We start from the raw sequence: 25,759 nt of genomic DNA on the forward strand, positions 1-25,759 counted from the left end.
TCGCACTTGAATCTCGGAGGCCGTAACTTACCCCCATGCGCCTTTCTCCTATTTGTAGATAGGGTAGGTGCCGATAGCGTGCGCACTGACCTATACGTTAGAGGAAAATTAAAAAAAAAAAAAAAAAAAAAACGTGGAGAACCGCAAATGCGCACCGCAGAAGAGCAAGAACGGCGTAGCGTCCAACCGAAACGAAGCGGCGCAGTCCGCATCGCCGTGGTCCTCAGCTTGCACCGTGGTCCTCAGCGGCAATCGTACGCGGCACGTGACTGACAGCAACGCCGAAGCGCTCCCTGCCTAATTGTGCCTTTAAAGCCTTTATTCTTGCGTTTATCGCCGCGCGTAACACCGCGTTGGCGGCTAGCCGCGTGCCTCCGTAAGTGCGTAGTCGCTATCTCTGATCGCGTCGATAACCACCGCAGTTTCGTCCGCAGCGGTTGCGGCAAATAGTAGTTACGTTTTTACTCGATGCGCGCGTCGGCTGCGTGCCTTCACAAATGCGTAGTCGCCTCCCATGGCAGCGTCGATAGCGACCGCAGTTTCGTCCGCACTTCTTGCAGCGAAAGGTAGTTTCGTTTTGACTTGGTGCGTCTGTCAGCCGCCTGCCTTCTGAACCGTAAAGTGGCCGTCCATGATCGCGTCGATAGCGGCCGCGGTTTCGTCCACACTTCTTGCAGCGAAAGGTAGTTTCGTTTTGACTTGGTGCGTCTGTCAGCCGCCTGCCTTCTGAACCGTAAAGTGGCCGTCCATGATCGCGTCGATAGCGGCCGCGGTTTCGTCCACACTTCTTGCAGCGAAAGGTAGTTTCGTTTTGACTTGGTGCGTCTGTCAGCCGCCTGCCTTCTGAACCGCAAGGTCGCCGTCCATGATCGCGTCGATAGCGGCCGCGGTTTCGTCGACAGCGGTTGCGGCAAGCAGTAGTTTCACTTTTACTCAGTGCAAAGCTGTCGAAGATAAAAAGCACCGGCTACATCGCGATGGACGGACAATTTGTTGGCGAGCAGCTGAGTGGCGAAAAAATAATCGGGATGTGCGCCCGTTGGTGCAAAGCGCGTCTCAGATGAAAACGCGCGCCGCGAAGGATGTCGCGAGGCCTTCGCCGCTGCTAGCGCTAATCAGTTATGAGATGAAGAGAATTTCAGCTTCTGCACTGGTCTTGTGCTAAATAGAAACAAGATGTGACGATTCATTGAGTAAATAAAAGCGTGTTGACGTAGTGCAGCGTTTGTTTGTTTTCTTGATACCCTTGATAATTCGGTTAAATCGGGGGGGGGTTCTACCTTCTCTTATGGTTCCTTGGCACTTTATGGAGCTTAGCAGGGTTCCCTGGGATGAACGTACCTGAGAACCCCTGAGTTAGGGCATTGCTTTTGTTTGGCATTTCTCTAGGGATGGGCGAATAGTGAGCTTGCGGTTCAAAGCGAATTCGAAGCGAATAGTGATTTGGTCGAATAATATCGAATCGAATAGTATATATCACATGTTACAGTAAAACCCAGTTAATTTGAATTTCACGGGACTGAAAAAAAAAAATTGTCCGAACTAACCGAATGCCAAATTATCAGGCTATCCAGAAAACAATAAGCAAATGCTTACTACGTCAGCATGATTTTGTTAGTGTATTGGATGAGCAAGTCCTTTTGCTATTTTGCACAAAAGCAGTGCGGAAGCTGCAATTCTCGTCATCTCGCAGCGGCGATCGAGGCCTCGCGACTTCCTTCGCAGCACTGCCGCAGCGCAGGCCATCATTTGCGATACGCGTTGCACTACCGCGCGCACACCCGATTATTTTTTCGCCAGTGAGCTGACCGCCTACAGATCGCACGTCCATCGCGATGTAGCCGGTGCTCTTCAAGCTCGACAGCTTTGCACCGAGTCAAACCGAAACAACTGTTTGTCGCAACCGCGGCCGCTATCGACGCGATTATCAACGGTGACTTTGCGGTGTTTAAGGCATGCGGCCGACCCACGCACCGAGTCAGAACGAAACTACCGTTCGCTATAACAACTGCAGACGAAATCGCGGTCGCTATCTATGCGATCATGGGTGGCCACTACGCAGCTTTTTAGGCACGCGGCCAACGTGCATATTGAGTCAAAACGAAACTACTTTTTGCTGCAACTGCTGCGGAAGAAACCGCGGCAGCTATCGACGCGATTATGGATGGCGATCATAAAATCCCACGGCCAACGCATTGTTATGCGCGGTGGTAAATGCAATAAAGGCACAAATAGGCACGAAGCGTTCCGTCGTTGCTGTCATTCACGTACGATTTTCGCTGATGACTATGGCGAAGTGGCCTCGCCGCTTCGTTTCAGTTGTACGCTAGCGCTGTTTCTTCTCTTATGCGTCGCACGTTTCCGGCTCTTTAATGCAAATACGTATAGCCTTCAAGATTTATGGTTGATGTATGGCAGCCATCACGTGAAGCATAGCCTCCGAGATGTGTACCGGCCGTCCGTGGCTTCTGGCTGCTTATTCGAGAGCGCCGAATAATTCGAAAATATCGAATACCTGAATTCGAATCGAAGCGAATAACGAATATAGAATTATTCGTTCGAATATTCGCCCATCCCTACATTTCTCCCATTATACATGCCTCGTGGACTACTGTCATGTCTGCTCCCTATGCTTAAGCCAGTCGACAAACTTTAATAATAGCAACCAATAATACAGCCCCTAACCATCTCTTGTTATCAAAACTTGCATAGTATTGATGGCTGAAACATTCCCTTGCATCACTTTAAACAACCAATTCGTGTTTTGCTCTTCCCATTATTCATCCTGATATTTTTCTTTTTTCATATGTACGTAGTTACAACAGTATTAGTGGCAGTTTTGTTTTTCATCTGTTTTTTCTCTCTATTTCTGTAGAGAGAGAGAGCAGCGTCTCACTGCTGTCAATGCGGCGCAACTGGCTGCGACAGAAGAGCTTCAGAAAAAGATCCAGCTAAAGGTAAACAGGACGTTTGCTCATCTTTAAGAATCTGAACATACAAAGCCGATTTTGTGTTATGGTTTAAAGCAGACTCTTCAGAAAGAATGTCTTTGCCAGTATGTTGCCCTATATGAAAAATATCTATGGGACTACAAAAAATGTTGGTTACCTAAATGCAAACTTGATTTAATGAAGTGTAGTTTGAACTTCATAACCTGTTGCTGGAAAATTTGTCAAGTAAGACATGTTGTTAGAATGCACTTCCAGTGTATTAGTAGTGCAAATTCTTCTATATTTCACTCCTCTGTCTTATGCATAATGAATGGGCACCGTATAAAAATTCAGTAGAAATTTGGGCAACATTGATGTTCTTGAAATGAGAAATTGTCATGTCATGTATACAAAGTGAGCTGCTTAGCAAATGTGGGTGTATGCATGGTAAACTAAACAGTGTTACTGGTGACGTGAAATAACCTCAACATTGAGGCAACTCATGGCAATACTAAGAGTTATGAGTTGTGGAATGTCTTTATTATAGGCATTAGTAGTAGTAGTCGTAGTAGTAGTGCCATCGCCCCTGCCCGCCACTGCTGGTTTCGCTCGTGTATGAAGACGGTGACAGGAGGGATGGACTAGGCTTCGCTGACTATTTGAACGTAGAAGCAGCGAAGACATCATATGCTAACGTGGATGACGAAGTCACCGACAGTGTGCCGGCAGGCGGTGGCAGAGTAGGTAATGAGCCCACTTGTGCGCCGGCTTTAGGGACACTTATCGTGTCCTTGAAGATTGTCCGCAGCTTTGGTGACTGTGAGATGCTGCGCATGATTAGCAGGCTAGAGAATGTAACCCTTGGCACAGTGAACTACCTGTACCAAGCAATCCCACATCAGTGATCACTTCAAGTAGTCCTGCTGCACAGAAAATAATTGTGACATGCTCGTGTTGTGCAGTTTTGCCCCTCTTTTTCTGGGTGTTTTCTTTTTTTTTGTGTAATTAGAAAGTCTGCTTAATTTGAACATTTTTTGCAGTCCGGTGGATTTCGAATTAACTAGGTTTTACTGTAAAGTGTATTTATTTTTTTATATAATGTTTTTCATTTTGCCCAGGAGTGCCTTCCTTTCCTCTAATATTCTTCACGGTAATGGTGCCATATACTGCACTAAGAGCCATTTAGTGGAACGCTAACAGTTTGCAACTTGTTATAATAATAAATTAGAGCGACTAATATATAACAAAATAATTCAGTCGCTTCAATGAAGGTGTTATAATGTGAACCTTTGAGAGCTTGATAAATTGTGATGTTTCCTGCCTCAATATTCTGCTCAATATAATCTTTATAGTAAGCTTGCAAGTGTTGTTGACTTCAAAGGGATACTTTTTGTCTATTTAAACAGCAAGAAGAAAGTGCTCGCAGACACGAAGAAAACATTGAGCAGATCAGACAGAAAGCTTTCGAGCTCAGTGTTCGCAAATGCTCTTCGAACAATGATGACGCTCCCCATCATCAGCCTTATGACACAAAGAAGATTTGTTCTCTCTGTAATGTGCTGGTAAGTATGTCGCTCAATTGGATCAAAGAATCAATACATTGTTCATGTGGTCGATCAGTTTCAGTGATGTTCAGGAGCTGTGTGTTGATGAAGGCAGAGTATGTTTGAATATGTTGTGATTTCCATGAACGGGCCATACACCTTATGGGTGATTGGCAATGAGTTGGAAGATGCACGGTAAATGGTGCCCCGTGAAACGCTCGCTAATCATGAATCTCGCATCTGCTGCTTGAAAATGAATGGGGCTGCAGAGAGCATGCATCTGTTAAAGTGTGCAGTCTGTATGCTTATTCAGAACCTCTTTGTGTTGTCCAAATATTTAGTGTTTCCTCTTCTCGGCATCAGATGGAATTCTCAAAACATGTTATTCAGGACTAAGTGAAATTCAGTAAACAGGTGTCCCCCTGCACCTGACATGCCCTAACCAAGATGGCCAAGCTCTCACTAGTAAGACTGTTACTAGTGGGAGCTCGGCCTAGTAGCTAGTAGCACTGCACTCGAACCTCGTTATAACGAAACAGGATATAACGAAGTAAATGAAATGTGCAAAGTAAATCTACGTGTTTAAGACCTCGTTTTAATGAAGTGAAATTGTTCTGGCAATGGATACAACAAACTAAATTCATCTCCGAAAGCAAAAAATGCCTGACTGTCGCACGCCATAGGGTTCCGCAGGGTTCGGCACTCATTTGCCGCTGCAGTTCAAACTCCCGCGACCATGCGTCGAATACGTCGTCGAGCAACACTGGTCTTTCTCACCACTGCGTGTAGCTGCGCACCTGCACACGAGCCTCAGCTCACTATCGCACTTCTCCAATGACCTCTCTCTTGCGGGTGCTCGGCTGTACGAGCCATGCCAGGCTGCGTGGCTACGCGCGGTAGTGCTAAACATTAGTGTATTCACTTCTGCATGGCATGCCGCGCAGGCAGTTGCAGCTGGGCGTGGCCTCCCAGATCTCCCCGGCGCAATCTTGAGGGGTCATGCGCAAGCCTGCGCGAGTCGCACCACTGTTGCACGGCTACGTGCGGCAGTACGAAAGATTAGTGCATTAACTTCTTTCTCTACGGCGCACCACGCAAGCAGGTGCAGCTGGGCCTGTCCTTGGAGACCTCCTCGGCGCAATCTCGTGGGCCACGCCCAGGCCGTGCATCAGCTTCTGCCTCTCCATGCAGTGGGCAGCGCGGGCTGGCAGCTGGACGTGGCCTCTGAGATTGCAGTGGTATCAGTGCAATCTCGGAGGCCACAAGACAAATTGCCCGTGCAAAGCCAGCTTGCGGCGTTCACATGCCTCCTCGATCACACAGCAGATCATTGTGTTGTGTGCCACATGCTGCTCGACCACGAAGAGCCAAGTGGAAAGTGGTCGCAAAAGACCACCACAATGAAACAGAAGGCAGCTCTGTAAAGGCTGTCGCGTCAATTGCTAAGTCGCGTGTTGTGCACGCTGAAGATCTTTTGTTGTTTTATTCAAATTTCATCGCATTCGTGGCTGTGTAGCGGCGCCGCAGGCCGCTAAGCCGTCTTCTTATTTCCATGTTTACAATTGTGACCCCATTGGCCATATACTGCAGTAAATGGTAGTAATCGATATAACGAAGTAATGGATATAACGAAGTAATTTCGGCTCCCCGTTCAACTTCGTTATAGTTAGGTTCGAGCGTATTTCTCACTAGTACTACCAGCTGGAGCTTGGCCATCTTGGTTAGTGCACGCCAGATGCATGGGAAAGCCTGCTTACTGCATTTCACATGGAGACTTCTTTTGAAGGTTTGATGGAGCAAGGAACATAGGGCAGCGGGTATGGTGGCAACAGAGAGCACTTTGGTGCCTTATTTACCGCTCAAGCCAAAGGCTTGCCATTCTGGTTATGTCAGGCGACGTGTGTGGAGAAACGCACTTTCCAATTTTTTATATTGCCTGTTCATAGTGATTGAGTTAAGGGAGATAAAGAGCGATTAGATTCTGTTGATTTATAGGTCGCGTTGAAGCGAGAGGCATTATAGCACGAAGGTCAATTCGCTCGCCGCGCTTCGTCACTCGAGCGTTTTGACAGTTCGTTTCCGCGGTCAACGAGCGAGATGTGTTCATGTTTGCTAGTGCGCGCGTGACACCATGCTTGTTAATTTATTTAGTAAGCGAATACGGAACCTAGAGCACGGTGACAGCGACGGCAGAAATGCGCCTGAAGTGTCTATTATCGCAATAAAATAGTTGTTTTGGTTATAGTGTGGTACCACTTATAGTGCGGATATTCGCGACTCTGGCGACTTACGTATAAGTGGTCTACACTGTAATAACTTCCACAATTCAGCAGCTTTATTGTGATTGTTATGTTCTAATATATGTAGTACCTACTGGTCTTGGCAATGTTGATTTGTTAGTGCAATTTACTTTGCAGATTGGATCAGAGGTGTATCTGCTCAGCCACCTGAGGGGCAAGAAACATCAGGAAGCCATTCATGAAAAGTATCAAGAAGTGGCTCCTTCTACTGAAAAACTGGTGGGTTTGCGTACTGAACTAATGCAAAAATCCATAAACACAGCGTGTGTGCTTGAGAGCAGTTGCTGTTATTAATATCTCATGGTGTCATGTACACCTCATGGCCTTGCGCTGCTAAGCATGTGTTTGCGGGATCAAATCCCGACTGCAGCGATTGCATTTCGATAAGAGTGAAGTGCAAAAACGCCCCTGTTTCGTGCATTGTGTGCACGTTGGAAGAACCCCAGGCATCAAAATTAAACCGAAGTCTCCCCCAGCACAGCGTCCCTCATAATCAGTTTGTGGTTTTGGCACTTTAAAACCCCAGAATAATTTTTTTTCTTTTCTTTATATACACCTCTTCTATTGTGCAGGCACCTATTGTTTGAACCATTTCCAACACATGCACACAGGGCATGTGTGCTTGACACAATGCTTGCAATTCTTATATCTATCTTAGAGATAGAAAGAAGAATTTAGAAAAAAATACAGTAAACTAAAATGAAGTTACCTTGGTAATGGGAACATATATACAGTGGAACCCCGTTGATATGATCTTCGCGGGAACTAGAAAACAAAACATATCATCCAAAAATCTTATCATCCAAAGCAAGCCCCAAAACGTAAGAAGAGAGAAGAGAGAAAAGACTTTATTCCAGGTCAGACTAAGACCTATAGATATTCCTCCGCCAGGAGGACCATGGCCAGCTGGTCGGCGAAGGCCGCCGACGCCAACCACACCCGCCAGTGGGGAGGTGGGGGGTTAGGGTAGTGAGGGGATTGTAGGGCTGTGGGGCAAGAGAAAAGGATGTGCTCTACATTTGCGTACGTAGAGGGGCAGTTGGGACATGATGGGTCTGAGCGGTAACGATAAAGGTACTATAGGCGTGCGGGAGTGATCAAGGTGTTGAGCTGGATGGCCCTGAGGGTGCGTACTTGGGCAGTGGAGAGACGAGGGTGTGGTGGCGGAAGCGTCTGCAATGAATGCCGGAGGTGTTTGTAGTGCTGCTTCAGAGTTTTCTTATAAAAGTGTGCCTTGTCCGCTATGGGCGGGCAAGGCCAGGGGATTGTCGGCGCCCGGCTATTAATCTCGCGGGCAAGCTCATGAGCGAGCTTATTGCCGATAATCCCTGCATGACCTGGCACCCACACCACAGTGACCAAAGCAGGGGAGAGAAGGGAGAGAGCGTCAGAAAGGTCGTCATGAAGATTATCGGGAAGTCTGTTGTCGCGAAGAGCCCTGATTGCCGCCATGGAGTCCGAGCAAATGCGATACCGAGGAGAGGGAGGAAGAAGGGTTAGTTCATGCGTCGCGTGGACGATCGCGGCCAATTCAAGGGATAGAGAAGAAGTAGGAAGTGAGAAGGGGCCAGCGGTGGAAGTGATGGGAATGCCAAGGGGGGTCGGCATTGTCACACAAGCAGTGGAGCCATGAGTTTGGTAATACGCTGCGTCGACGTAGCATGTGACAGTGTCCGGTGGAAAAGGGTCGTGGAAGTGAGTGCGGGCTTGTCGTCGTCCCTCATGAAGATGTGGGGTCATATTAGAGGGAATAGGGGCACAGCAGAGATTGCTGGGAAGAGGTCGTTGAGGGGTGTACAGAGGAAAGTCAATGGGCCGGATGCCAGCCCGCTGCAATGACCCTGCGCAGAGCTGGATAGGCGGCCAAGTTGTTGGCCAAGTGCAAGAGCTCTGCAAGGGGAAGAAATAGGCCTGTTGCGTATAGTTTGGCTGTGGATGCGTGTGTCGGAAGATGTAGGGCAGCTTTATAGAGACTGTTTAAAGCCGATTGAATGCGATGCATTTGCGTCTGCATAAGTGTGCAGTATGGGAGGGAATAAAGGATTTTGTTCAAGGCAAAGGCTGTTACAAGTTGATTGGCTCTGCATTCGTCGAGGCCGCCGCGCCGCTTGACCACTCGTCGGACTAAGTGAGTTACTTGGTGGCATGTGGTGATTGTGGACTGTATTGCACGGGTGAAAGAGTGGTCTTGGAGGGGAAAGCCTAAAACCCGGCAGGATGACGTGTGGGGGATGGGAGTACCGGCGAGAGTGAGATTAAGGAGGGGGTTTACAGACCGCTGGTACTTTGTAGCGGAAAGGAGCAGCAGCTCAGATTTCTCTGGAGCCGCTTGCATACCAGAGCGGGAAAGGAATTCGGAAATGAGGTTGAGGCCGGATTGTAATGTGAATTCCACCTTCCCCGGTGAGCCGTGAGTACACCAAAGGGTTATATCATCAGCATAGAGAATTGACTGTAGGTGCGGAATCTCCGACAAGGATTTTTGCGAGGGGCTAGCCCGAGATTAAAGAGGGTTGGAAAGAGCACGGCACCTTGAGGTGTTCCGTGGGTGAGCGCGATGGGCGGGGACAACGTGGTCCCGAGTTGGAACTGAGCTTGTCGAGAGTGGAGAAAAGAAGAAACGTAATGGTAGAGTCGGGATCCACAGCCGGTGTCTTCGAGGGGGGAGAGGATAGCGTCATGAAGTAAGGTATCGAAGGCCTTGCGCACGTCCACAGTGACAAGTGCGTGAACTTGACACCTCGAAGGTTGAAAGAAAGTTTCCTGGAGAAGGAGAAAGAGGTCTTGAGTAGACATGTGGGGGCGTAAACCAATCTGATTGTGCGGAAGGAAGTGAGTATCGTCGAGAAGATCCGTAAGACTGTGCAAGTACCATGCGTTCCATGGTTTTCCCGACACAGGAAGTAAGTGAAATGGGTCGCAGGTTGGAGAGTGTGGTGGGCTTGCCGAGCTTTGGTATTAGAGTAGTGATGGAAGAGGTCCATTCATCGGGAAGAGTGCCGTTGGTCCAGTGTTCATTTATTTTGTGTAAAAGAAATTCTTTATCCGAATCAGGCATGTTCTTCAACAGAGAGTAAGTGATGTGGTCCGCACCCGGAGTGGTACCAGTCTTGTTTTGAGCCAAGGCTCGTTCTAGGTCTGGCAGGGTGAAGGGGCTGTCCAAACCGCTATTGGAAGGCCCTGTGTACTCAGGGTACAGGGAAGGAAGTGGGGGAGGGATGTACATATCCGTGACCTGTTGAAGGAGGGACGTAGCACCATGCTCGGAGAGATGCTTTTGGATTGTGGGGAGAGGAGCAGGTTGAGGGCCAAGGAGGGACCGGAGGATCAACCAGGCTGATTTAGTGTGGAGGGAAGAGTTGCTCAACTTTCTTTTTTTAAAGTCCGTAAACAAGTTATTTTGAAAGATAACAAGTTCCTTGACATAGCTACGGAGGTCGCGGCACCACGAGGCCAAGAATTCTGAAACAAAGGAACATCGTAGAGAGTGTGACATAACAAGCGATACGACTGGCGGACGAGGGCAGGCGCTTCATTCAGCCACTTGACTGCATGAAGATCTCGCCTGAAAAGTAAAAAAAACAAGCGCGAGCGAAAGTTGATGCAAGCAGATGATACTACGACTGCGAAAATAGCCGTCGGGCGAGTCCGCATGACACCAGTTTCCCGCACCACGGCCAGTCTGGAGGGGCACGCCGCGCGCACTCCCTTCCTTCTTTAAAGAGCGCGCGCGCGCCTCCAGACTAGCCGTGCCCGCGCATGATCAGCGAAGGGGGCAACTCTCATTGGTTTGCTTTGCTCGCGGCTCGTTTGCCAGCGGGGCGCGCGGCAATTTAAATCGGTCCAGGACCGATCCCTCCCACGGAACGAAAAACTTACTTCGCGGTAGCTTTTGTGGCACGCGTTTTCCGCTAGTGTCGCCGGCCCTTAACATGTTGTTCGTGGGTCGTTGGAATGTAGTTTAATCTAGTACACTTGAATATAAAGCTACGAGTTTCAGAAATACGAGTTTGCAGTGTATCATCCAATTTCAGGTGAAAATGCGATCGTATCGACCGCATGAAAATACATTTGCTCCTATGGTGCGTTGGCCGGGAAACGAAAAAAAGAAACGTATCATCCCGAAAAACGTATTACGCAGAATCGTATCAACGAGGTTTCACTGTACTAACTGAACGTTTCACATGCTTACTTACTCATGCATTCATTCAACTCATCAGAACCCCTTTATTGAAGTCTGGCCAGGAGAGTGCTCCTCTCAATTCGCACGCACAGCTTTGTCCATTTCCACCTACATGAGGCTCACTTTAGCAAGATACTTTCTTTCTTTGCTATCAACTTCTGCCTTTCTTCACTTGAAAACATGCATAAATTTCACATACAAATTTCCCATGCATGCACAAAGCTGTGCAGTGCTCCTTATCACAAGCCTGTGCCACCTGACTTCACCTTAATATTATGATCATTACAACAATCTTTGCAGTCATTAGCAGACTTAGCTGAACATCAGCATCAACATTTAACTCACATACACCTGCACGACACAATAACAAGAGATCACTTGACTTTAAAGCAAGATTCCTATTGCGAATACAATAAAGTGCAGTGAAACAATGTCTCACATGAATGCTGCAATTCCACAATGCGGATTATGTAAAACATAACGCAGGTCGTTTCAGTGCTTAACTACAGTAAAATCTCGGTGATACGAATCTCGTGGGGTCGCATGAAATATTCGATATCACCCGAAATTCGTGTCATCAAAACATACACAATATCAAGAAAAAATGAGTTTTTACCAGAAAAGATTTCTAATAGTGGAACGCATTGATACCTTCCTCGCTGCTGCATTTTCCCGGCTGCTACGTCGCGTTTTCACGGTCCCGACCTAAATCCCATTGACTTCAATGTATTAAGTTCCCCGTGACACATCGCCAATCTGTAATTTTCCTGCATCTTACGTTGCATTTGAATGTGGCGGTCACGTAAATTTAGCGGTGCAGCTAGCTTGTACGTTGCAACAAGGCACCCGATGCGATGCAACAAGCGACCGGCACGTTGCAGATACGATGCAGCCGCGCGGTTGCCGTATCTTGAAAGCAATCTGCGAAGTGCGCGCCCGCGCGGTCCTCATCGTCAAAACTATCTGCGATGTTGACAAAGTGCGCCTAGTGCCGGTAGCTTCGTATGCGCTGTGCCTTCGACGTTTTGTACGCATTGAAGCTAGAGACAGTGCAAAGGTCAATTCGCTCGCTGCTGCTGCTGCTATGCTTCCTCACGCCAGCGTTTCGATAACGAGTGTGCGCGGTCATCGAGCGAGATGTGTTAATGTTTACCTGTGCGTGACATCGTGCTTGTTAATTTAGTTAGCAAGCTAATGTTTACAAGTTTATACGGCCAGTACTACTACTATTCTTACTTCGTACAGCTGTCTACTAATTTGCTATCGCAATCGTTGCTGCACCTTTCGGGCGAAACTGCGACTTTTTTCTTTTTTTCACGGTCCCTTGAAAAACATATCAACGGGGTTCTACTAACCGTGTACGTTTTCTTCTTGCTCAAATCGTCAACGATCGCCTTCTGAAAGGCGTATAAATGTGTGCACGTGATCTCACGAATGTTTTCGCACACCACTGTATGCCTGAGCACGTCGAGTGCAGGGAGCGTTTTGGCCATCGGGGCTGCGCCGCGGTCGTCGTTGCAGCAGCTGTCCTCATCTACTTTCTCCCTAAGCATCGGCTAGGCTTTGATGTGGTCCTGTCCGCTCGACGTGGGGACCAATGAGAGATTGCGCAGCCGTGTGACGTAGCTGGTTGCTTGGCGACTATGGATCCCACCCAGATCTCGCTGTGCCGGATTGTCATTGCCGGTTGCTCTGCTGGCTCGGCCGCCAGCCACTGTTGCTCACGCATTCGTATGATCCGCAGCGGCGCGGCAACGCGTTCAGAACAGCCGATTTTTTTCGTATTGTGAGCAATGTATTTCGGCCGGGGAATGTTACGAATTTGTGTCACACCGAAATTCGTACCAGCCGGGATCGTATCACCGGGGTTTTACTGTATACCTCTCTCGTTAATTTTGCTGCTTGTGCAGGTCTCATTTCGGCTGATATTTCATTCGACGTAACATGATGTAATTTTTTTCAGAATTCTGTTTTTGCACTGTTCACTCTTATGCACCCATCATGAACAGGCTCAAGTACCACTGCATGCCATTCCGATGTTGCATGGTATTTTTTGCAACCCATTGCATCGGCTTAGTACTAGTGGTGCTCTGTTGGTGAGTACCAGGTGGAAAGTTCAGTTCTCATCTGTAGTGGCCATAGAATCTGGCTGAATGTGAATGGTTGAGTACTGAGCCTTGGGTGCACGGTAGCCCTTTCTCTACTGCTGACAGGTATAGTAATCACCGGAATCAGTGCCAATACAGCTGATGATAAGTACAGTGAAATCAAGATAATTTGAAATCTTTTAATTCAAATTGATGGATAATTCTCACTGCTCTGCTGGTCCCGACAAAGTCCCATTTATTTGAATAGAGAAAAACTCCCACAAATTTGAACTCCAAAAACCGGGCAACGGTTATTTCCAACAAAATTTCTCACTGCCATGGGCCGCTTTTCGGACAATCCCAAGCCAAAGGCTTGCTACTGTAACGATGTGCGCTGTGGAAATGACGAACAAGGATGTGGCATACAAGAAGGGGCCGAGAACGAACCGGTGCACCCTTCTTTCCCAGGAACAAGCCGCTAGCGTGCACTTCATCACGTTACTGTCAGTGTCACCTATGCTCTCCCTCTTCCCCTGCCTCTCTCCTAGGGCGCACTTGATCACATTACCGCATGCTTGGATGACGTCATCTCCAACACTGGGCATGCAGCAGGATGGCACGTGTTACGTGCTGATGGAAGAAAAATGAGATTTTCAGTGCTAGTGCTGTGACGACTGTGTGCTGTACCGCACAATTGAGCACAATTGATAAGGTGTTATATTTAAAGGGCATCTCCTTAGTTTTAACTCCGATTTATTCTAACAAATTTCCAGCTCCCTTGAAGTTCGAATTGACCAGATTGTACTGTATAGTCATGATATCACGTTTCTGAAAATATCTGGTAAAATTGGTAGACATTTTGTCATTTCCTTGGATCCATAAAGGGTTAAAAATTTTAGCCTAGGTGGTCAACACTTTTCCGCCTCTGCCACAGCGTTCCCCAGTGCTCCTTTGCGATATTAATCATCATTAATTTATTTGCTTTTTGCATTATGTTGTGTGTGCAAATGTTCATTGATGTTAAACAGAAATGTGTTAAAAACAGGCCTTTTTTTTTTCTAGGAATCGTACAACTTGAAGCACATTGTCGATGCCTCAGCTGACCAACTCGATCCGAGCATAGCCTTGGACAGAGAACGCCAGAAAGCTCACCGGAAACGCTGCAAGAAGCTGAGGCACAAAATGACCAGCAGGTGAGCCATGTTTCCTATCCATTACAGTCTCTGTGCTCTGAATTTTGCAGCAGTAGCTGTGATGGTTTTTTTTTCAGTCATTGACATTTCTGGCATCCATAGAGGCTGTGCCACAATACTGTCTATCTTACGCAACCTCCATAGTTGTTTTAAATCCCTGCATAGAGGGTATCTAAGTGTTGGTTCACTTCCTGTAACTAATAGCACTAATAGCAACAATAAATAATTCTGGCATATTACATTTAATCTAAATATTGTTGTTACCAGGAGTCTGGGTTTTGTGTTCAACATTGTACACAGTACCATTACAGAAAACGTTATCCCACAGGGTACCAGTAAACAACTCAGTGGCAATGGAAGTGAAGAAACTGATATTAACAAGCAAACCACTCTTGGTAGCAATGTGACTCCATTAAAATAAGAGGGAATGCTCATTTTAAAGAAACATGTTCGACATTGTCTTATGCTGAAAAAAAGAAAGATGTGAAATAGGCTTCGTATTGTTGTGTATGGTGTGCTTGTTTTAATCTTGCATGGATTCTTGCTTTTGTCGAAACGCAGTCAAATTAAAGCAATACTCTAATAAACTAACTTTTAATGAGTGGAGGTTGACGTCATTTTGACATTGCAGGGTCAACAGGGATGTTAGTCTGTCAACACTCTGTATAGTTAGATAAGCTGATGCCAAAGATGTAAAGATGGGTAATATGTGCGGCATTGTCCTAAGGCAATGTACTTTGCTCCTTTACTACTAACCTAGTTTTTTCTGTTTATGAAGAATCATTGTTCTAGCCAGTCTGTTTTGGCTAGCTTTAGTGATTATGAATATATTAGCAAGATCTATAATGTATTTCTTATTGCGAATAAAATTTGTTGGTTATATGTTGCAGGGGGAAGTTGTATGAGAAGGCCTTTGCAGAAAAGCTGAAGGTCATGGAACCGAAGAGCAAGTTTAGGTAAGATGGCTAATTTATGTAGGACATGCGACTGCATAAAATGGGCTGGTAGAAGGCTTAGGTTGGCCTGACTGCTCTGTGCAGGCCTGAGCTGTTGTGACTATTTGTTACCGTATCAATGTAAGACATGACTTCTGAGGACACATCATTTTTGTGTGACTTTGTGTGCTGCTTGGGAGCTCACTACAGTGACTCAATGTCATCACAGTGCACCGAAGAACTGGCGCAGCGGGAAGATGGTGCTAATGGACCGTGCGCCATTCCTTTCATCGCATCCACTTTCCACTGCCTTAGTCAATATGCACTGTTAATGACATTACTGAAAGGGATTGAGAATCCAGCCCGTGGAAGGCTGGCTGAATCTGGCTGAATCAATCAATCAGCTGAACAGCTTCAAAGGCTGCCTTTGCTCACTCATTTCAGTTGGCATTGTTTTCTAATACCGGTCAGTAAAATGTGCACTGAGGGCCGCCTTACTGCATTGTCAAGTTTCAGCGCAGGTGATAGTGTGTTGTGTTGTGGAAGATGTTTCAGCTGTTTTTTTTGTGGCAAGCGCATACCCTGAAGATTTAATATTCTTGCTTGGATAAAAGTTACCAGCATTCATCTTGAAGGGCCACTTTATTGTATTTTTACCTTATTATATGTTCATTTTCTTATCTGTCTAGAGAACTTCAGCCAGGAGACATATTCAGAAGATGTTGCATTTGTAGGATATTCAAGAAAGCATTGCATTAAACTAATGCATGATTACATTCATGCGTTCCCTTCCAGAGGAAGCCAATAGACAATGAAATCCACGCTCATTTTCCTTTTCTTTATTATTTCTACATTCCGTTTAAAGGAACAGTTTAGTTCTCCTATACTTTCCATGGCTTCAATGTCTGTTAACTTTATGTTGTTGTAACCAGACTTGTACATATCGTAACTACTGTACTCAAGTTACCGTATTTACTCGATTGTAACGCGACCGCGATTGTAACGCGAGGGGTGACTTTTCATTGCGTCCATCAAGAAAAAATAAAACCGCGAAAGTAACACGAGGGCTGACTTTTTGTCACGTCCAGCAAAAAAAAAGAAGAAAACTGCTAAAGTAACGCGAGACCACCAGATGCTTGAAAAAGTCGCAGCTTCGCCCGAAAGGCGAAGCATCACTCGCGATAGCAAATTAATAGAGAGCTATACGGAGTAAGGATAGTAGTTTTATTGGCTGTGTAAACTTGCACACATTCGCTTACTAAGTGAATTAACAAGCCTAGTGTCAGCGCGCACAAGCAAACATGAATAGATCACACTCGATGACCGCAGACAACCACTGTCAAAACGCTGGCGTGAGCAAGCGCGCCAGCAACAGCGAGCAAAGGTTCAGTGCAGTCTATCGCTTCAACGCAAACTGAGCGGCGAAAGCACAGCGCATACAAAGGTAAGAGCCGTGTGGAGATTGCTTTCAATTCCATGCAAAGGTGCTTGTTTAAATATACAGGGTTATTCTTGTCAAAGCCAAGACGACTGCTGTCTAGTTAAGCCTTTCTTGCTGCGGACAACAGCTTGTCTCGCGCAGTTCTAGTGAGGAATATGACGATCACATTCGATTTCTTTTAATTTTTTGACAATACACGGTGCGCGATGTCAATGTCTTTATCTGTGACATCAGTTCCTAAGCAGTTTAGCAATGTTTGCGACAGTCTTCTCCAAGTCCTCATTTTTGGTTTGCGGAAGACCTTGGATTTCGATATTCATATTTCTACTGTATTGCTTCAGCTCAACAATCTCCCTCCTAGCTTCCCTCAGGTCTCTCCACAGTGCATTTTCCTTGCGGCACTGCGCACTCTCAACTTTTACCTCCTCTATCTCTTTGCGAAAAGCCTCTACATCAGTCCTAAAGGGCTCAAAGTTCTCATTCATGAAGCTAATAGCATCTCGAACACCTCCAAGTTCAGTAAATATTTTAGTATTCGAGGAAGTGACTTTAGCAATTTCACATTTCACTTCAGTTGAGAACACATCGAATCTCCCCACTAGATTAGCTAAAAACTTACTCTTTAATGCTGTTAGGTTGCTTCTCAGCTAGGGCCTCTGCAACATTGGCTATGCTACCAGAGTTCTTATCCCCCATGGTTTCAGGCACATGAAATAAAATTCCACATAAATACTCTTGTGTACTCAAAGTAAGAGGCACACAGCTAAAAAATTAAAGAAGAACCACTGGTCTGACTACAATGCCCAATAAAAACTCAGCAGCAGCAGCAGCAGCGACGGACTTAGTGGTGCATACGACATTCAATATAAAAGTCAACCAACTTGCAAAGACTGCAGACAGTAGGTTAGGATGCGTCCTTTAGTCGTCACCGCTGCTGCCTGAGTGAAGCAAGTTCCAAAAAGACGACACCGCCAAAACAGACTTGATAACAAGCTTGAAACTGCAGCAGGCTCGGGTAGATGGCAGTTTCGGCAACGCTGTCCAGGTCCTGGTAATGGTAAGGCCACAGCAGAACAATTGAGCAAATGGTGCGACGCTCACACAGCTCATGCAGCGGAAGACGTCACCGGACGGGATTTCTTACGCTTTTCTTGATGATAGGCCGGTATCTGCAAAGAGTGCAGACAGTAGGTTAGGATGCGTCCTTTCGTCGTCACCGCTGCTGCCTGAGAATTCCTTCACATGCTGTTCTTGTGTTTCAGGCTAAGCAAAGCAGTGAAGGAAGTGTCACGATGCTTGAGCAGTCAGGGCCAGGGACCTTGGGATGGTGCCTTGGTGTCCAGCCTAGATCGAGCCTTGGGTGAGTTGGAACGCACCCTGACGCTGGGAGGTGGCCCAGAGGGAGACACGTTGCGTGCTTTGGGCGGCCTTACCTGCCTCACTGAACTGCTTGGCTGCCTCTTCAAGTCTACTGCTGAGTTGCAGCCAGTTGTGCCTCCAAGGTGAGAATTCCTGCATATTCTCAAGGGGATGTCTCCCTTGACTGCACATGCAGTCTCGATAATATGTGTCAGCTGCAAATGTTCTGCATCAGGCTATAGCACTCCTCAATGAACAGATTTCAACGTCGCATATGCTGTTGCAGGTGCACTTGAACAGGAACATGGCATCTAGGTGCTACTTAGGAAAGTAATACAATCAAACCTTCATACTATAACATAGTTGTACTTATAGCAAAAAATTTAGTTAAATTGCAAATGTCGTTAATTTGAGGATCTATGGTGATCTTTGAGGATCTATAGTTAACGACGTTAATTTCATCGACATATGGTTCGACTACAGCTCGTCCTGCTTCCTGTTGTCTGCATCATCAGAAGTGTCATGTTGAAGTGCTGTTTTTGGCACTGTTGTTTTGACAAGCACGCTGTGTGAACCTCTTTCCTCAAACGTCCTGCTCATCAGTATGTCGTAGTTTATCATCGTCTGATCAGCCTTTTCGTTTTGTGAAGAGTCCCGCAGCAGGTCTGTGTATAACTTGAATTATGACCCATCGCACATAGCGAAATCAGATAGGCAGAAAAGCGAGCAACTGATTTGCGAATTCGACATTATGCCCGACTATACCAACTATGCCGCCAAACAACGACTGCCCCTTCTTCACTTGCGTGCTTCGCACACATCGTGCAATCTCCTATTTAGTCAGAGTAAAGTTGCTGTTGCAGAGAACAGTTGCGAGTTTTTTTTCTCTCTCCAGCCTGCAATGTGCCTTTGCACAGGCACTTGTGGCAAGCATGCTTTAAGAACAGGCTGAGCATCATTGCGGTTGCTCTTTCTGCATGCTTAATGCCATTGGTCTCTCGTCATGGCATTGATATTTCTTCGTCATCAAACCCACCACCCCTGCCGGTGTGCTGCCTTGTGAATACGCAGCCTACATATGGTAGCTGTAGAATTTCATTTGTGATTTCGGCTTTTGTCACGTGGCATTATTATTTCCAAACAGTGATGGGCATCAAGATTAAGTGCACGTGCTCTAAACACAAATGTGAGAGTAAAAGATCCTGGTCTCCCTAAAACACCACAGCATGGCTGTTCGATCATGAGACTGCACAGGACCAAAGTTTGGGGTGCGATTATTATGAGGTGAAAAATAAAAAAACACGATGTGGGCATTTATTAGTTATTAGTATAGTTAGCACGAGTTAAGTCGTAGGCTCTGTTTGAGTGGTGAATTAAATTTTATGCGTAAGTGTCAAATGACCCATTGAGCGAAATGCAGCTCCACTAACGTGAAACCTGGGGAGGTGCGAAGCATGCAGGTGATGCACCGCTAATGGGGTCATACCGCCTTAAGCAATGGCTCATTACGCTGTAAACGCGGCCTCCCCATTATGACAACAGAAGAGAAGCGAAATTCCACTCGGGAATGATGAGCGGCAATGCAGGCAGTTGTGGAAGACGATGACGACGAACGCGGGGCAAGGGCATGGGCGTGTGCCGAGCGCGAGCCCGAGCCACTTGCTTTAACGCAGCCTGCTGTGTAAGACGACGACGACGAACGCGGGAGCAGCGGCACGAGCGCGTGCTGTGCATGAGCACGAACCGCTTGCTTACCGTGACTACGACGAAGACAGGAGACGCTGACAGCCCGAGCGCATAAGGTGCTTTGCACCTGAAATTAAAATTTTCAAGAGCAATTTTGGGGTTGTGTTCATTATGTGAGTGCGTTCATTACGTGAGTACATACAGTACCTTGACAGTAGCGACCTATAAGAAAATTGCAACAAGGTTAAGTCATAATTCCATGAGTATAAATAAGCGCCAGGGTATGCAGTGCAGATTGTGTCGAGCGCAATGCACTGGTGTGACTCACGGTGTCCAAGATCTTGTGCGTTTCGTCTCGAGGTGCCGTGAATATTTGACGCCACGGCTGACCATGCTTAGTGTCGTGGCTGTCATCAGATGGCACCCAGAAATAAAAACAAAAGCGTAAAATTTATGGACATTCATCTTCCTTCAGAAAAGAAAAAAAAGTTGCACTTTTGCCCGAAAGGTGAAGCATTGATGGCGATATCAAAGAGGCAACTGCACGAAGTAAGGCTCATAGTTTTATCACCCGTATAAATTGCAGTGAACATTAATTTGCTAATTAAATTAACAAGCACGGTGTCAGGCATGCACAGGCAAACATGAAGAGATCTCACTTGATGGCCACAAGCACTTGCTGTCGCAACGCTGGTGTGATGAAGGGCGCTGGCAACGGGAAGCGAACACTTTGTGCTGCCTCTCGCTACACCGTGTCTCGGAAACGTGAGATTATGCGACGTCCAACACTAGACGTGTGGCAACACAGCATGTATCAAGGCACTCGCCATCTTGGTTCACCCTTACCTCCAAGATATGGCGCATAGCCCGCATATGTGCTCTGCCGCATGTGCAGCCGCAGCTGGGCTAGAGCAGGAGGCGCGTGCACTAGGGGAGAGAGCACATAGGGTGCGCATCTAACCCCCTCCCCCCCATCCCCCACCCTTCCTTGTCAACTAGCGTGTGCTTCATCACGTTACCGTGCGCTCAACCTCCTCCCCATCCTCCTTGCACTGAAGGAATCGTCAGCTCTGGTGTTAATCCAAGCTGCTGTGCATCCCACGACTTCCGCAAGTTCTTAACCAATATGACAGATGGCACAGTGGTGTTTTCTGCATACCGCACTCCAGCACATGCCTTTCAAGGTCGTTTTTAACTCAAACTTTTTATGTGGAAGGATGCTTGCAAACAACTTCTGCCTCGGCTGCCACATTTATAGCTTTTTGCTAGATTTACCAGCCATACAGGCGCCAAGTACAGTCGACCAATTCTTGAAGAGTACTGCGCGAGAGTCGACAGCGCCTTCTAACGGTGCAATGCAACGAGATCAGCTAGATCTTGCTAATCTAGTCACTTCGCGCCTTTTAAAGGCACTGAGCGGCCGGCCAGTCGATGCTCGTGTGGTACTGCTAAAGAATCAGCCTTCTACACATGCTTGAACTGTTAAAGCTTTCTTAAAGCAAAACTGTGTCACAAAATTATGTTGTTAAATTGCAAAAGAAATACATGGTTTTCTATGGAACTAAGATGTGGAAATGAAAATAGTTTGCTACAACGCAGATTTTATTATATCGAAGTTTGACTGTATAATAATAATAATAATAATAATAATAATAATAATAATACTACAGTGGAATCTCGATGATACGATCACGGCTAATACGAATTTCCGGATGATACGAATTTTTCTGAGGTCCCGGCCGAGCCCCATTACATTGCAACGTGCTAGAGAACGGTTGTTACGAATTGATTTTCGACCCGCGTCGGTTGATACGAATAAACGCCGCCCCACCGACGGCCGCGAAAGAGAACAGCGAGCAGTCACACGCGTTTTCCCTTTCTCTTTTGGTGCGGAGGCGCGGACGTGGCGCCGGACAGCGGGGAAGCCGCGACTGGGCGCGAAGAGTTTGAAGCGGCGGCCTGCGCGTGAAGAGCGGCCGCCGCAGCAAGCGAAGGCTCGTGCGGTCTATCCCTTCAACGGAAACTGAGCGGCATAAGCACGGCGCATACAAAGGTCAGAGCCGCGTGGAGATCGCTTTCAAGATACAGTGCGCGCGACAACACCGACAGCCGGCACAGGCGCAAAGTAGAACGCATTTGTTGGCAGTGTAAAAGCCCCCCCCCCCCCCCCCACTCCCTCCCTCCCGCGCTACCAAAGCTCCTTTCGCGTGGGAGATTGCGTCGCCAGTTACCCTTGCGCTCGGTTGCAAGATACGCATTTGGTGACGTAGCACAGCGTCGCCACGCCCCCCACCCCTTCCTCCCTTACCCCACGGCCTCTCGCGCCGCGGAAGTCGCGTTTTCTCTCCGCTGTGCGTTCGCTCTCCGTGAAGGCACGCATCCCCCGCGCGCTTTTACTGGCGCATACGGCGCGTTGCGACGATTTTATTGCCCTTGGACTCATGCTCCACGTCTCATGCTCCTCCTCCGCATCGCCCTCGTTGATATCCTCTCCCATCGGTGGGCGCACCGCGTTGCGAAGCGTGCTCGCTACCGCCCTTGTCGGCGAGATTTTACCGCGGAAGCCGCATTAAAACCGGTATTTCGTCTCGCGCGGCTGCACTGTAAGCGGTATGCGTATACATAGAGTTCTATGGGAGGGTAAACGGGAGTCGTAAAAGGCCGCATTGTAGCCAGTTCTTCACTATAAACGGTTACATTATAAGTGATCTATACTGTAAATGCTTTTTACATGCATGTGCCCGAGTGAGTTCACCTCTGACTCTTTATTTAGCTAGTTTTAATTGTGTTTCGATGATACGAATTTCGGCTAATACGAATATTTTTCGTGATCCCGTGTGATTCGTATCATCGAGGTTCCACTGTAATAATAATAAAATAAATCACCATGAAGCGTTCTGAAGTGATGGAACTTCTTCATGGTGAGCTGTTTGAGGAGAAGGCCTTTGATGGCTTTGATTAAATGATAATTACTTAATCAAGCCGAAATGAAAAAAGCATTTTAGTATTGCATAATGCATGATGCGAGATTTCACCTGTTGACATGTGGCTCTCCCAACACATGTGCGTGCAGCACCTCAGGGCCAGGCAAGGGATAGCGGGCTGTGTTATCGTGGAACACCAAGTACATTTTGTGATCTGAAGGCTAGCATGTATGTTGGATTTCATAACTTCAGCAGGAAGGAGTGCGGATAGCTGCATCTTATAGAAGGTGGATCTTGTACAGTGACCATCATGATGGATGCGCCAATTTCCTGTTGATCACAACTCCGGTCTCTTGCTCTGCACAGCATCACGTAGGCAATAGAGGACATCCCTGTCGTACTCTTTGGTGCTTGACCCTGTGGTGCGTACTCGTGGTGTACCACACGGCGGGAGTCAAAGAAAGCAGTCAGCATCACTTTGACGTTGCTGCGCACTTGGCAGGCCTTCTTTGGTCTTGGTGACGTGGAATGCTCCCACTGTGATGACTGGGATTTGGTTTCTGCGTCGTTACCTTACACCCAAGACTCGTCACCAGTGATTATGGTGTTGATGAAATCGGGGTCACTGTTTATGGCATCCAGCATGTCCTGTGAGATATCAACACGAAGTTGCTTTTGCTCCACCGTGAGCAGCTTCGGCACGAATTTCGCCGCAACTCTCTTCATGGCCAAATCTTCGGTCATAATGGAATGTACAGAAAAAGTACTGATGTTCACCTCTTCCGCAATTTCTCGGACACGACGGTCCCACATCATCACAGCGTTCACTTCGGCAATGACCTGGTCATTTCGGCATGTTGATGGCCGACTGGAGCGTGGCTCACTATACACCGATGTGCGGCCGTCTTTAAACCGGTTGTACCACTCCTTAATCTGTGGGCTGCTCATAGCATCGTCACCAAAAGCCGTCTGAATCTTCCGAATGGTTTCCACTTGGCTGTCGCCCAGTTTCTGGCAAAATTTGATGCAGTAGCGCTGCTCCAGTTGCTCCGCCATTTTCCTTGCAATGAAAAAAACCGACGAGAGCACTGCGCCCTACCTCACTCAAGCGCTGTGTGTATCGGCAGGCGAGAAAAAATTTGCGCATGCGCACGAAGGTTCAAGGTCGGCTGATGCAAGCGTGTTTGTTTCATATCCATCAGGTGTGCGCAAAAAAAAAAAGGTCGGATACTTTTCTAACAGACCTCGTAAGTGGGCTTGACTGTATTTGCCGTAGTAACTTGCAAATAATGCACAAAACAGCATGAAAATAAATTTTTTTAGCTGGTTCTTTCAATTGGAGATGCTTCCTTGAATGTTAACTGTTAGTTATGCCTTGCCATGAAGGGAATAGAATATTTGTTCTTTCTTGGATGCTTTCAGGTGCCTTGTGCGGGCGTGCAATGTGCTGAAGATATCATGTGAAAAGAGCCCCGCCAATTGTGACTACCTGGTTCTGAGTAATCGTGTTGGCTTCCTGCTAGACATTCTCGTACACCGCCTTAATGTGAGTCAGAGTGATCAATTCTTTTGTATTAATGTGAGATTTGAACTACTATTCTGTTATGAGCTGATGTGATGCTATAGATGTTTTGTCAGAAGTCGGCAATGACAAAGGCAAATCCTGAAAACAATCTCTGTTGCATTCCAACTGTACACTACACCATTTTTCTTTTGGCATACATTACTAGCACGATTGTGTAGCTCTGTGTGCGCTTAGTTTGTAGGATGAGGGGGCAATATTATAATGTATTAAACATTCGTTTCGAATGCTATTATGTGCCGCGTTTGCTTCAGTCCTAATTACAGAGATGTGCTTATTTCGCTTGAAGTGCTCAAAAGGGTTTTGCGCTTATCACGGCACTGTTATTGCTCAAGTTTTGCAGAAAGATTACACTTTGAAATATACATAATTCAGTGTAACACTTGCCACCGTTAATTGTCAATTGCCTGGTTTCTAAGAAAAATTGCTAAGTTGCCTTTGCTTATGGAGATGCAAGCTGCTGCTGCACTCGCGCAAACACAAATTTGTGTTGCCGCCTACCAGCATCTGCAGAAAGCAGCCGATCATGGAGTGTTGCCGTGTGCCACAGGAGCATGACCGGCTGATTTCTGCAGTTGCTTGCAGGCAGTGAAACAAGTTTATGCTTGTGCCATCGCAGCAGCACCTTGCTGTTTTCCAAAAATGTTATGCGACTCATAGTACTAGACTGTAGAGTGAATGGTCAAGATATTGTTGTTTCAAAGAGATGTGCCATTGTTCTTGTCTTATGAGGGAGGCTCACCGGTGTTTCCAACCATGCTGTAACATGTTCTTGCACATCCTGCACAGCTCATCGTTCCAGATGACTGGGCTCCAAGCTCTGGCAGTTACTTGGAGCCTGGTCAGGACGCAACAGTTGCTGCTATGCTGGGGCTGATACGGGCAGCACTGAAGGGCGTCACTCGCTCAGACTCTGAGCTGATGGCCTCCGAAGACTATGTTCACAGGTTGCTCGATGTTGTCAGGTAGGCTGGTTAGCATCGATAAATTTTTGGGGGGATCGGAATTTAAACGAAGCAAAGGGAAGGCACAAAGGACAAATTAAGCTGATGGAATGGACTTTTCACTTCGCGTATCGATAGCCATTAATGACAGCCAATGTTTAGTACACCTACTGTTTTGGCTCAGTGAGTAGAGCTCTGCTGCTGAGCGTGAAGTTGCAGGTTTGATTTCTGGCCCTAGTGACTGCCTACTGATGTGGTTGAAATGCAAGAACATACTTGGACATAAAGTGCAACAGCATGACATTAACATTCTCATTCGGTCTAGGCGCTTAACATAATCCACACCAACCACTCTGTCACACAGTATCTAGAACATTTATTCCAGGATATCAATCCTTGTTTTAACTTTCAGTGTGATGCTGGAGATGAAGCCGTATGTCCCCGTAGTTACCTTACACGCCGAGTACAGCAACTTGGAGAACGCCACCTTCTTGGATGTTGAAAAATTGTTAGTTTTCTGAATGAGTTCATGGCCAGTTATCATCTGCAACAGACAATTAGTGCTGCCAGTGGTCAGGTGCCATTCAGACAATTCAATTTCTCCAGCTGGTGTAGGTGATGAGGAGTGACAACACTTAAAAACCAATTATA

The 25,759-nt window shown here is 46.9% G+C and overlaps 1 protein-coding gene across 1 annotated transcript in view; it reads left to right on the plus strand.

Moving 5' to 3' along the window:
• Positions 1–25,759, plus strand: part of LOC119442575 (S phase cyclin A-associated protein in the endoplasmic reticulum-like) — a 168,394-nt gene that overhangs the window by 44,920 nt on the left and 97,715 nt on the right. The window contains exons 15-22 of the mRNA XM_037707499.2: positions 2,876–2,957; positions 4,337–4,492; positions 6,892–6,993; positions 14,107–14,237; positions 15,128–15,193; positions 17,876–18,115; positions 24,005–24,128; positions 24,954–25,129. Coding sequence (XP_037563427.1) covers positions 2,876–2,957; positions 4,337–4,492; positions 6,892–6,993; positions 14,107–14,237; positions 15,128–15,193; positions 17,876–18,115; positions 24,005–24,128; positions 24,954–25,129 — 1,077 coding nt within the window. The remainder of the gene's footprint in view (positions 1–2,875; positions 2,958–4,336; positions 4,493–6,891; positions 6,994–14,106; positions 14,238–15,127; positions 15,194–17,875; positions 18,116–24,004; positions 24,129–24,953; positions 25,130–25,759) is intronic.

This window comes from Dermacentor silvarum, chromosome 2 (genome assembly GCF_013339745.2).
Source record: "Dermacentor silvarum isolate Dsil-2018 chromosome 2, BIME_Dsil_1.4, whole genome shotgun sequence".
NCBI classification, from domain to species: Eukaryota; Metazoa; Arthropoda; class Arachnida; order Ixodida; family Ixodidae; genus Dermacentor; species Dermacentor silvarum.